The sequence below is a fragment of the Erpetoichthys calabaricus genome, chromosome 5 (genome assembly GCF_900747795.2).
Source record: "Erpetoichthys calabaricus chromosome 5, fErpCal1.3, whole genome shotgun sequence".
NCBI lineage: Eukaryota > Metazoa > Chordata > Cladistia > Polypteriformes > Polypteridae > Erpetoichthys > Erpetoichthys calabaricus.
In genome coordinates, this window is record NC_041398.2 from 193441887 (window position 1) to 193454152 (window position 12266).

Below are 12266 nucleotides of genomic sequence, written 5' to 3' on the forward strand. Positions count from 1 at the left end.
TTCTGTGATCTGTGTAACATACAAAATAGTATAATATAGGAAATTAAACAGATGAATCAGTAAGTTGTTTTATTATAGGATATTTTCCAATATAATTTTCTATCAGATGTTAAGTTTATAATATATTATGAATGCTTCCAATTGATCCAATAAACAGTATGTATCATGCTAAATCAGAAGTATCAAACTGAAAACTTTTCAAGAATTTCCTAAAATAGACAAATCAAAATTGTGAGATTTAAATTTCATTAAAGCCAAACTAAATCCACTGTGATTCATTGTTCACAGTAAGATGTGAAAATTTGCAAAGAGGTGAGTAAGTATTGTAGGCATTGTAGCTGCAAGAGGTGGTTCAACAATTTTCTGAATGGGCTGGATGAATACTTACAAACTGTTGACATTTCCGTTTTTGAAATGTAATTTTTAGTGGTTTAAAAATGTATTTCTTTTTTGAGGAGGACTGTGAAAAAGAGTGTTTAATTAGCAAATAATAATTCCCAATCAAATTAATCAGAATCCTGTTTATGTGTGAAAGGGGTTGGGGGCTTAATACTTTTTCAAAGCATTGTGGTAACCAACTGTTAAGACCAATCTTATATATAATTTGCCAGTCTCCTCACTCACTCACTCACTCACTCACTCACTCACTCACTCACTCACTCACTCACTCACTCACTCACTCACTCACTCACTCACTCACTCACTCATGTCCGTCTGAAGCTGAATGCGCAGTCGCCTTCTGCGCACGTCGCCTTCTGCGCATGTCCGAAGCCGAATGCGCAATCGCCTTCTGCGCAGCTGCCCAAAAACCTAATGAGACCGACATCGCGGCAGTTGGCGGATTTACGGCCACGAAAATTCAAAGAGAAAGGCGACTTCGACCAACATCGTGGCAGGCGGCGGATTTACGGCCGCAAAAATGCAAAGAGAAAGGCGACTTCGACCATCATCATGGCAGGCGGCGGATTTACGGCCACAAAAATTCAAAGAGAAAGGTGACTTCGATTAAAGCTCTAGAGGCCTGAAAGGCGATTTCGACTACAGCTTCAGGCCTAATTACGCATTCATTCAATACACCTATATCAGGTTTGTGGTCCTTATACTTATTACTATTTCACTCGTGCCCGTTTCATCTTACGTTGTCGAAACGGGCTCTTTGTATAGTGGGTTCATATAAACATAAGCAAGAATATCATTATAATAGTTCATGAATAATTCAGTAACCTTTCTTTAATTCATGTAAAAATATAAAATTATATCTTGTAGATATGTAGACTTTATATGTGTTATAGAATGTGCATTGCAAATGTGTCTTTTTTGTACATCTCAAGATCATCTTGTTTCTCACATATTACTGCATTAATATTTTTTGTACTGTTAATTAGAATGGCAAAGAATGCGGATGAAACTGGAGGAGATGGTGAAGACAATGATTTTAACTTCTGCTGGAAAATGTTTACAAGTTGGGACTACCTAATTGGCAATTCAGAAACTGCTGATAACAAATTTGCCTCTATTACTACTAGCTTCAAGGTAACAACTTTAACTCTTACAATCTAATTATAATAACCTTTGATATGTGAGAAATCTGTAGATATAATGCTTTACTGGTACACAATAAATCGCTATGGAAATTACACTTGCAGTCTAATTGCTTATCCATTAGGCTACAGTAGTGTCCTGACCTGCTATTTGTCATTTTGACCTCATGTTATTGTATTTCTGGATGCACTGTTTTGTTGAAACAAGTGATGTGATGGCAAAATACTGAACTTAAGGCTACAACCATACTGGTTTCAATGTCATCTTTGTGTTATTGTATGATACTTTTTAACATAAATGTGGTTTTATTGTAAATCATAATAACAAATTAAAAAAATGCATGTATGGAATAACATCCAAGTGCATTAAAGGGCTGTGCAGGCTTTTTAGCCCTTAATGGACTGAGGTTCAGGGGGAAGGTTCTAGAAAGCTTTCAATCGATTTCAGGATTGAAGGTGTCAGAGGCTAACCACCTAGACTTGGAAAAAGGCTGAAAAGAGGCCTGGGTAAGACCTCCTTCTATCATCGGGGCCACTCTTACTCATACACACAAATAAACATAAATGCACATATACCCCTTATTCATATATAGTGACAATTTGCAAGTGGCAATAAATGTCTTCTAAACACATAAAGAAATAAAATCTTTTGTCATTATTTCCTTCGGTGCTTGAGCATGTCTGGCATTAGCATGTAAATTGCAGTGTCAGTGAAATAGTCACACCACGGGGTACTTTATTCATATAATACACAGTTAGGAAGATCTGTTAAGAAAAAGCGGTTTTCAAGTATACTGTTTGTAGTTAGTGAATCTCTTTGTGGACTAGTGGGTTTTCCTTGGAGTTTCGAGCTGCTCATTTGTTCAAAGAGCAGTGGTCCCCAGTGTGGTTTGAGCGGTTTGATTGATTAATTAATTAATACATACATAAACGAGCAGGTTTCTTCTGGGTTTACTAGCATTGGAGCTATGTGGACTGCTGACAATTCATAGCTAGCTTTTCATGAACAGGCATCAGACAATAACGTGGTTAATATACTTGCCATGCCTGCCTTTTTTGCGGACCAGCACAAAACATCTACGGGCTGGTGCAGGTTCATGGGAAGCATTGGCTTAAAGCATATGGAGGACTGAAATATTGGTTCACTGTTTCTCTTCTGTTTGTAGTCAGTTTTCTGGCAAGACTTCATAAAACAGAAACAACATGCTTCATTAACCACCCACATAAACAGCCAATAAATTGCGAGTAACTCTCTACTCGCACATGCAGTCTGCTGGTGTTTCATAAACTTGTAGTGAAGATTTGTAGAGGCTGTTGGAGGTGAAAAAGAGGAAAATATGCAGAATATACAAGTTAGTGTAACTGCTGTCAAGGTAAAATGGAATCAGAAAAGTAATTTGTAGTTTATATCGCACAGAACGTTTCTGTTTTAAGATAGACGAGTCTGCAAATTCACCAATGCTTTTCAATGGGAGATTTAAAATTTCAAAACTTCATATCGGGTAATCTGTCTGAGATATCTCAGTGAAATTCTATGGTGCAAAGTGAACCACAAGTTTTAAGAATGTTGTTGTTCTTTTCTTCTTCTCCACTTCTTTCTGTCTTCACAAAACTCTCAACAAAACACTTTTCAGACTTGTGTGTGTGTGCTAATATTTATACTGTAACACATTTGTGGTTTTGGTTTTGCTGAATTTATGAAACACAGTGCAGGAATAATGTTCTTTATATTGTATAAATACATGGAAAGTAAAAAAATCATCTGAAAAGCAGTATAGCTCAGATGGTTATGAAAACATATTTAGGAATCATAAAACTATTTAGCTGCCAGTAGGCATCTCCCTTGGGATGGAATGTTGTTACATATTGTCTTAAGCTCTGTCGCCGCAAGTATAAGATGAAAAAAGTTTTTTTTTTATTTAAAAAAACTGAGTTTCTGAGAATAAAGAAAGCACACTACAATTGTGAAAAAAAATAGTTTAATCATCAAAATGATTAAACATACAGTATATTTTAAGTTTGCATATCTTTTAAAGAATAACAGATATTCACTCCTGTTATAAGAACAGTGTTTTACTATAAAAAATAAACAAAATTCTGTATTTCATTTTCAAAACTAATTACACCCAAAATGTATAACAATAAAAATATTTATTTTATTTAGTGGAAAAATTTTTATATTTTAGGAATCAATAGTAGATGAAGAGGAAAACCAGAAGGATGAAAACATTCACCTGAGAAGATTTCTGCGTGTTTTGGCAAATGTTCTCATTTTATGCGGTTTAGGAGGCAGTGGTTATCTCATTTATTTTGTTGTTAAGCGTTCACAGAAGTTTGCAACTATGGATGATCTGGGATGGTATGAAAAAAATGAAGTAAGTAAACTTTTTGTTTGGTTTGGAAACAAAACTTTTAATAATTAATCCTCATGCTTTTTATAATATGATTTGCTTTTTGCATTCCATGTATCATTGCAAAAAGATAGCACTGTATACTATTTAAAAGCAAAATAAAAACAATAATGTGTTATGTTTGCGGGAGGATTAGTACTACATTATTTTTGTCTATTTCTTGTTGTGCATATCAAAGATACCAGTAAGTGTGTATATTGCATGCTTTGATGTATTAAAAATGCACTTAACTGAAATATTTTGATCCATGAGCCATATAATATAAAGCATTTAAAAAAATGTAATCTGGAATCACTTTTACTGGACAAGAACAGCTCAGTTGATATTTTGTGTAAGTGCAGAAACTCAGCAGCTCAGCTACCAGCTCATGCCATAATTGATGTTTAGGATGAGTTGCGCTGAAATTTGTACATGAACTCATTTCAAAGCTCTATCATAGGTGATCGATAATATCATAGGAATTTAGACTGTAAAATGTTAAGAGGGTAGACCTTTTCCCCTCACCTCACAGAGCTTATAGACTGACCCATTGGAAGAGGTTTCTTGAATGGCAGTTGTGCTTCATCACCACGTAAAAGATACATCCTTGTTTTCAAGCTTTGCTTAAAAAAGTAATGCAAATTTTTTTCTAGAAAAACATATATGATGCCTTGATCAAATTTTCACTTTGTATTTACTCTTGCAAAATGATGGAATAAGTCCATTAGATTGCCACATATTCATAGTACTAGTATTTGTAATAAACCATCAATTTTCAACTATTGAATTGTAAATGATACACATATTGTACCAATATGTATTTTTGATTGAAAATTAACTTTCTTAATATTTTTTTAAACCAATTAATTTTTTACTGGTATATGTGATGCTTGCATATAACCCAGCCACAGGGGATGCACAGACTAGTGTGTTTCTTCGTGCCGGTCCCAAGCCCAGATAAATGGGGAGGGTTACGTCAGGAAGGGCATCCGGTATAAAATTTTGCCAAATCAATATGCGGACAATAGATGATCTGCTGTGGCGACCCCTAACAGGAGCATCCAAAAGATGAAGAAAGAAGATGTGATGCTTGCATAAGTTATCTAATTTATATATTGTTCCCAAAACACATAACTTGGGAAATAACAGTTCACTTAATTAGCCCAGGAGTCCAATTAAAAACAGAAGCTGGTTGGAACAAAAACCTGTAGCCACAGTGTCCCCCCAGGCCCGAGGTTGGGAAACACTAACTTACGCAATCTCAACAAATGTCTAATGGTCAAATTAAATTAAGACTGTATCTTCTGACTAACATTCAAAGCAGTGTGTGTAGTACTTATGCCCTAAGAAATGCATTGTCCTACAATGAAGTATGGTGGAAGTAGCATCACGCTATGAAGATACTTTTCATAAGCCTCTGAACTGAAGCAAAACTTGATGTAACAGGCTACCCGAAAATTTTACTGAAAACTTGAAAAATTCAGGAAATACATTTTTCAACGGGAACATGATCCAAAGCACGGTCAAAAAGCAACTCAAGAGGAGCAATTTAGCAAATGTATGCATCACATAACATTCAGGTGCATTGAGAGCTATGCAGTCACTGTAGACCTCAATGGACTGAGTTCAGAGGGTCAGTTCTAGAACCTTCTTAATCCATTTGAGGGTAGTGAAGGACAAATCAGGATTAGGCCTGAACACAACTGTAGTTTATCATAGGAGCGGCTCTCACACACATAGACACACATATAACTCATATTCAAATATTACCTTTTGTAACGAACTCTTTCTTGGCTTGAGCATGTGCAGCCATGGTAGTTTTCATGAAATATGGTAAATGTTAGGGAATAATAGAAGTGAAAGGAAAATTTATTACAGAGTGACCATTATGGATATCAGGTAAATGTGGTATTTTGGTGATTAATTATAGGGTGAATAATTATGGAGCATGTATGCCCATGCATAAAGCCTGCTTTATCTGATCATCATCTGAATCAGATCAGAGCACAGGAAAAAAAAAATTCCTTCACAAATTAAAATATATGATTCTTCACCGTGATTGACATAGAAAAAAAAAATTGCATTACTGTCTGTTTTTGTGTGCTTCTTTGTTGCCATCTCAATGCTGTTCAGATTTAACAAGGTTCTTAATCATGCTTTCCCCATCAGAGTTGTGACTGTGCTGTTATATGCATTTATATTATAATGAGTCATAGGAAGAGGGATGATATGGGGGCTCCCTCTTGGACTTTTGTATGCACAGTTCTAAATATATTGTATGTTTGTTTCAGCAGATCACTGTTTTAGTAGATGGGCAGCAAGTTTAAACCAGGACATTTTGATATTCTTCAGTTATTTATCCAGATGGATAGCGTGTGTTGTAGCTCGGGAGTCCCAAAAACGCTTTCAAAAATTGCCCACTAGAGAGGGAAATGCCATCAAAACCCTGACTAGACACCAAAAAGGGCCTTGAAATATCTTTATAAAGTAAAATGCTTATTTTACCAAGAGGCTCTGCAATTCACGAAGCTCTTATGAGCAGAAAGAATTGCCTGAGAAGGCAAGGCAATCTACTGTAAACAAAGTCTCAATACAAAATCCAAAGGCGTAGTCGAAAAACAGAGCACAGGTTTGAAATACCAGAAAATCACAAGGCAATAGCAAATGCACAGAAAATCACAAGAAACAATCTACTCCCTAGCACAAACAAAATGAACCACCAGGGACAATGGAAGGCCCTTCCATAAATAGGGTGGAGGGCTTTTCCTGGCGGTGATTGACAGGTGGTTCCACCCCTTGAGTAACCACCCACAATGCACAATGGACATAACCTAGGTCTTTTTCATTTACAAATAAACACAACAACACAAATGTTAACCACAGCATGACACCCTGAAATCGGGACGGTTTCTATCACCAGGATGTCTGTTCACCATTGTAAATTATAATGACTGTGAAATAGTGAATCTAGGGGGTCCTCTACAGCAGCGGTTCTCAACCTTTTGAGATTCAAGGACCACTTAAAAAATGTGTGTCTCAGCCACGGACCACTACTGAAAATTTTGCTACTGGCGCACTAGAAATTTATATAATATATAACTATACTTTCGTATATAACTATACATATAATAGTTAGTACTACTAACTTGGTGTAACTATATAAGAAATACAGTTACTACACTTGAGTGACTTGACTATAGGTATAATAAAGTTGATATTTAAAATTATTTATTATATATTTTAATAAATGTTTCAACTTCAAATTAAAAAGTATAATATTCGTTTTACAATTTACATTGATGTTTGCATACACCGTTTCATTAATTTTTATGTCAAATATGAAACAAATTGTAATTGCATCCTTTTGTAATGAACAAATGTCACTTACTGCTAACAATAGTTAGTATTAGAAATAATGCTACATTTAATTTTAGTGCGAGCCTTGAGCTTGCAAATTTGAGCACAGCTTATCCAAACGAGGTGTAATGCTTGAAAGACTCAATCGGAGTTCATCTTCGACTTCAAGCCGTGAACGACATTTTGTTTTAATTGTAACCAGTGCAGAAAATCCACATTCACAAAGATATGATGTCGCAAAGGGTAAAATTATTTTGAAAGCTTTCTGAGACAGTTCTGGATACTCATGTGAAGCTTGTGTCCAAAATTTCATCAAGCTCACTCTCGGATGCATCGTCTTCAATGTAGTATCACTGGTCAGTTCAATTAATTGGTTTAATTCCGATGTTGGTAAATTTAATGAATCAATGTGTGCAAGAAACGGACTGGAAACCCACGAAAAACTCTCAACGTTCAAATCACCAAAGTAGAAGTTAAATTGATCCAGTAATGATTGAATATGTTCAGAAATCAATTTCACCAACTCGGGCTTGTTGATTCCAGCATTTTCTTGTTTCTCGGTGAATTCATGCAATTGATCAAACATTTCAAAGTTACCCTGAAATAATCTTGTCTTCCACAGATCAAGTTTTTTCATAAAAGCAGACACTTTATCACTGAGGGTAATTAAGTTTGTGTGCTTCCCTTGCAGAGATGAATTCAGTTTATTCAGCTGTTCAAAAATGTCAGCCAAGTAAGCCAGAGCAGCAACCCATGAATTGTCATTCAAATGAACAACAAGCTGTGAATTTTTTCCTCCAAGAAACTCTCTTACCGCATCACATAATTCAAACAGTCTGTTAAACACTTTTCCCCTTGATAACCAGCGAACTTCAGTGTGCATCAGTAACTGTTCATGATCAAAATCCATATTCGAACATAATGAAGCAAAGAGACGAGAATTAAGTGGATGAGCCTTGATGTAATTAACAATTTTTATGGCCTGATCAAAAATAGATTTCAAGTTCGCGTTCATTCTTTTACTCGCAAGACTTTCCCGATGAATCATACAGTGCGTAAATGTGGCAGTTGGCACATTAGAATGCACACGTTCCCACAAGCCTGTTCGTTTTCCAGTCATTGCTGCAGCACCATCCGTGCACACTCCGATACACCAGGACCATTCGATGCTATTGGCTGCCATAAAATTATCAAGGATAGCAAAAAGTTCTGCACTTGTGTGACCCGGACAAACTTTACAAAATAAAAAATCTTCTTCAACTTCATCCATCCAGATATATCTGACATAAGCTATTAATTGTGCCTGGCCGGAAACATCCGTTGATTCGTCCAATTGAATAGCAAATTGTTTACAATCTTGCAGCCTTGCAATCAACTGTTCTTCAACGTCAGCTGCCGCCAAAGTTATACGTCGTTGAATTGTGTCGTTTGAAATTGGAATTGTTTTCAGTTTACTTGCCAAGGCTTTACCAAACATCTCTCGACACATATCTATAGCAGCAGGCATTATCAGAGTTTCTGCAATTGTGTGAGGCTTTTTGGCCTGTGCAACTCGGATAGCCACTAAAAATGATGCTCTTAAAGCCTTCTCATTGACTTTAGTTGCTTGCAGTATGCAAGACTTCTGATTATCAAGTGAATGTTTCTTGCGCATAAAATATTCCAATGGTTTCTCCGAGCAGTCAGTATGATTAGTTTTAAGATGTCTTCGGAGTTTCGCAGGTTTCATCGCTTCATTTGCAAGAATTTGTGAACATATTACACACTGTGGTCTGGGTTGATCATTTACTATGACGCATATAAACCCAAAGCGCAAATATTTTTCATCATAACGTCATATGGGAGTTCGTCTTTTTTTCTCCGGAACTGCATTTGATTCACACACAGGTTGTGAAGATGAGTCTGAGGAATCATCATCGTTGTCCTTATGTTCGGTTGCTTTCTTTATTAAAAATCTATCCATATGTTCAATCAATTTAATTACTTTATTAGTTTTCAAATAAAAAAGTGTATTTTTGAATGTCAGTATAAACGGGAAGACGCCAGGGCCCATCTGATTTCCGGTGTAACTAAATTACTAAAAGGAAACATAAAATCGAAATGCACTTTTTCGCTATCGCCATCTAGCGATTGAAATGAATCAATAATTTCAAAAAGTTACAACATCTATTCTTTTTCATGTTTTTAATTTTTAAAATACATGTAATTCAGGCTTTGCTCGCGGACCACAGGTTGAGAACCGCTGCTCTACAGCGCATCTTCAACCTGAGCCTGGAACAGGGGAGAGTCCTGAGGCTTTGGAAAACATCTTGCATCACCCCAGTCCCAAAGGTACCACGTCCTAGTGAGCTGAATGACTTCCGGCCTGTTGCTCTGACAACACATGTGATGAAGACCATGGAGAGGCTGCTGCTTCACCACCTGAGGCCACAGGTTCAACACGCCCCCGACCCTCTGCAGTTTGCATATCAGGAGAAGGTGGGAGCGGAGGATGCCATCATCTATATGCTACACCGATCCCTCTCCCACTTGGACAGAGGCAGTGGTGCTGAAAGAATTATGTTTCTAGACTTCTCTAGCACCTTCAACACAATCCAACCTCTGCTCCTTAGGGACAAGCTGACAGAGATGGGAGTAGATTCTTACCTGGTGGCATGGATCGTGGACTATCTTAAAGACAGACCTCAGTATGTGCGTCTTGGGAACTGCATGTCTGACATTGTGTGTCAGCAACACAGGAGCGCCACAGGGGACGGTACTTTCTCCGGTCCTTTTCAGCCTATATACATCGGACTTCCAATACAACTCGGAGTCCTGCCACGGGCAAAACTTCGCTGACAACACTGCTATCGTGGGCTGCGTCAGGAGTGGGCAGGAGGATGAGTATAGGGACCTAATCAAAGACTTTGTTAAATGGTGCGACTCAAACCATCTACACCTGAACACCAGCAAAACCAAGGAGCTGGTGGTGGATTTTATGAGGCCCAGACTCCTCATGGACCCCGTGATCATCAGAGGTGACTGTGTGCAGATGGTGCAGACCTATAAATACCTGGGAGTGCAGCTGGAATGTAAATTAGACTGGACTGCCAATACTGATGCTCTGTGTAAGAAAGGACAGAGCCGGTTATACTTCCTTAGAAGACTGGCATCCTTCAACATCTGCAATAAGATTCTGCAGATGTTCTATCAGATGGCTGTGGCGAGCGCCCTCTTCTATGTGGTGGTGTGCTGGGGAGGCAGCATTAAGAAGAAGATCGCCTCACGCCTGGACAAACTGGTGAGGAAGGCAGGCTCTATTGTTGGCATGGAGCTGGACAGCTTGACATCTGTGGCAGAGTGACGGGCGCTCAGCAGGCTCCTATCAATTATGGAGAATCCACTGCATCCACTAAACAGTGTCATCTCCAGACAGAAGAGCAGCTTCAGCGACAGACTGCTGTCACTGTCCTGCTCCACTGACAGACTGAGAAGATCGTTGCTCCCCCAAACTATGCGACTCTTCAATTCCACCCGGGGGGGTTAACATTATACAAAGTTTTTGTCTGTTTTTACCTGCATTGTTATCAATCTTTAATTTAATATTGTTTTTTGCATCAGTATGCTGCTGCTGGATTATGTGAATTTCCCCTTGGGATTAATAAAGTATCTATCTATCTATCTATCTATCTATCTATCTATCTATCTATCTATCTATCTATCTATCTATCTATCTATCTATCTATCTATCTATCTATCTATCTATCTATCTATCTATCTATCTATCTATCTATCTTTATAATCTGTAGATAATAATACTAAGTAGATGGTATTTGTTCTGCACAAAATACCTTACATGCCACAGGATATTTCATTCATATCTAGATAACCATTGCTTACATTATATACTTTTACTGTTAAGACTTGTGACTTTACGCTGTAGGAAGATAATAAATATAAATCAAGGTAAATAACATTTGATGTGGCTTTTATATATTGTAAGTAACATATACATATTTTTCATATAAAGACCATCACAAAACATAATCACAAACAGAACTTTGCACGATACCTTGGTGAGCTCTGTATACCCTGCTGTTTTGTTGAAGGCCGCGTGTGGGACAGACTGACCGGCATGATGACACCTGACCTCTTGCTGCATCCAAACGGTGCCATATTTCGCCTTTACGCCTGGTGCAGCTGCATTGTTCTTATATGTGAGTGGACTGTTCTTGCAGGGAGGGCTTCTGTTCTCTTTCTCCGATGTTCAACCCTCATCCTCATCTGAGTTCACATCTGTTATAGCACGTCTTTATTTGAAAACAGCAGTGTCAGATAGGGGGAAGCGTGAACGTGAGTGAGAGAATAAAACTGAATAAAATAAAAATGCTAACCTTTACAAATACCATAAATTTACACTGGCTGTTACAGACTCAAATCAAATGTATCTTTTTATTGTACAATAGTAATAATAAGAGCAGCTCACTACTCAAAATGATAATTCTGGGAAGCACCCAGAATTGAACCCGGGACCTCTTGATTATGAGACAGCAGTTCTTACCACTGCACCACCCAAGCGGTCATGTCAGTGTTGTACCCTAACCTTTTTGTACCTTTCTTTTTTTTCGGTTATATTCTTGAATAAAAGCGCACTTGTTTTGTTTTACGTGTACATTTTGTGAAAGTGTTTATTTGATATTTGGACTTCACACTGTCTTCACACATTATTCACTTCATGTAAAAATTTTGTCATTAGCACTATAACATGAAAAAAGTTTCTATTTTAAGTATGTGTTCAACATTTCTTTCATTTCTCAAATTTCCTGTCATCCTACATTTATGTAGATCGTTGTAGACGATAAAATGCATGTGTTCCAAATAACGATATATAATTTACCCTATACCACTCCAGGCACCTCACACCCAGATAAACAAGACTTGAGCTAGGAGAACTTTTTCCCCAAGTTGAGCTGCGGCAGTGGGGAGATGGGATAGCAGG

At 37.4% G+C, this 12266-nt stretch overlaps 1 protein-coding gene across 1 annotated transcript in view; it reads left to right on the top strand.

Moving 5' to 3' along the window:
* Nucleotides 1-12266, top strand: part of LOC114652851 (transmembrane channel-like protein 2-A) — a 71114-nt gene that overhangs the window by 15790 nt on the left and 43058 nt on the right. Inside the window, exons 8-9 of the mRNA XM_051928570.1 lie at nt 1386-1533; nt 3728-3916. Coding sequence (XP_051784530.1) covers nt 1386-1533; nt 3728-3916 — 337 coding nt within the window. The remainder of the gene's footprint in view (nt 1-1385; nt 1534-3727; nt 3917-12266) is intronic.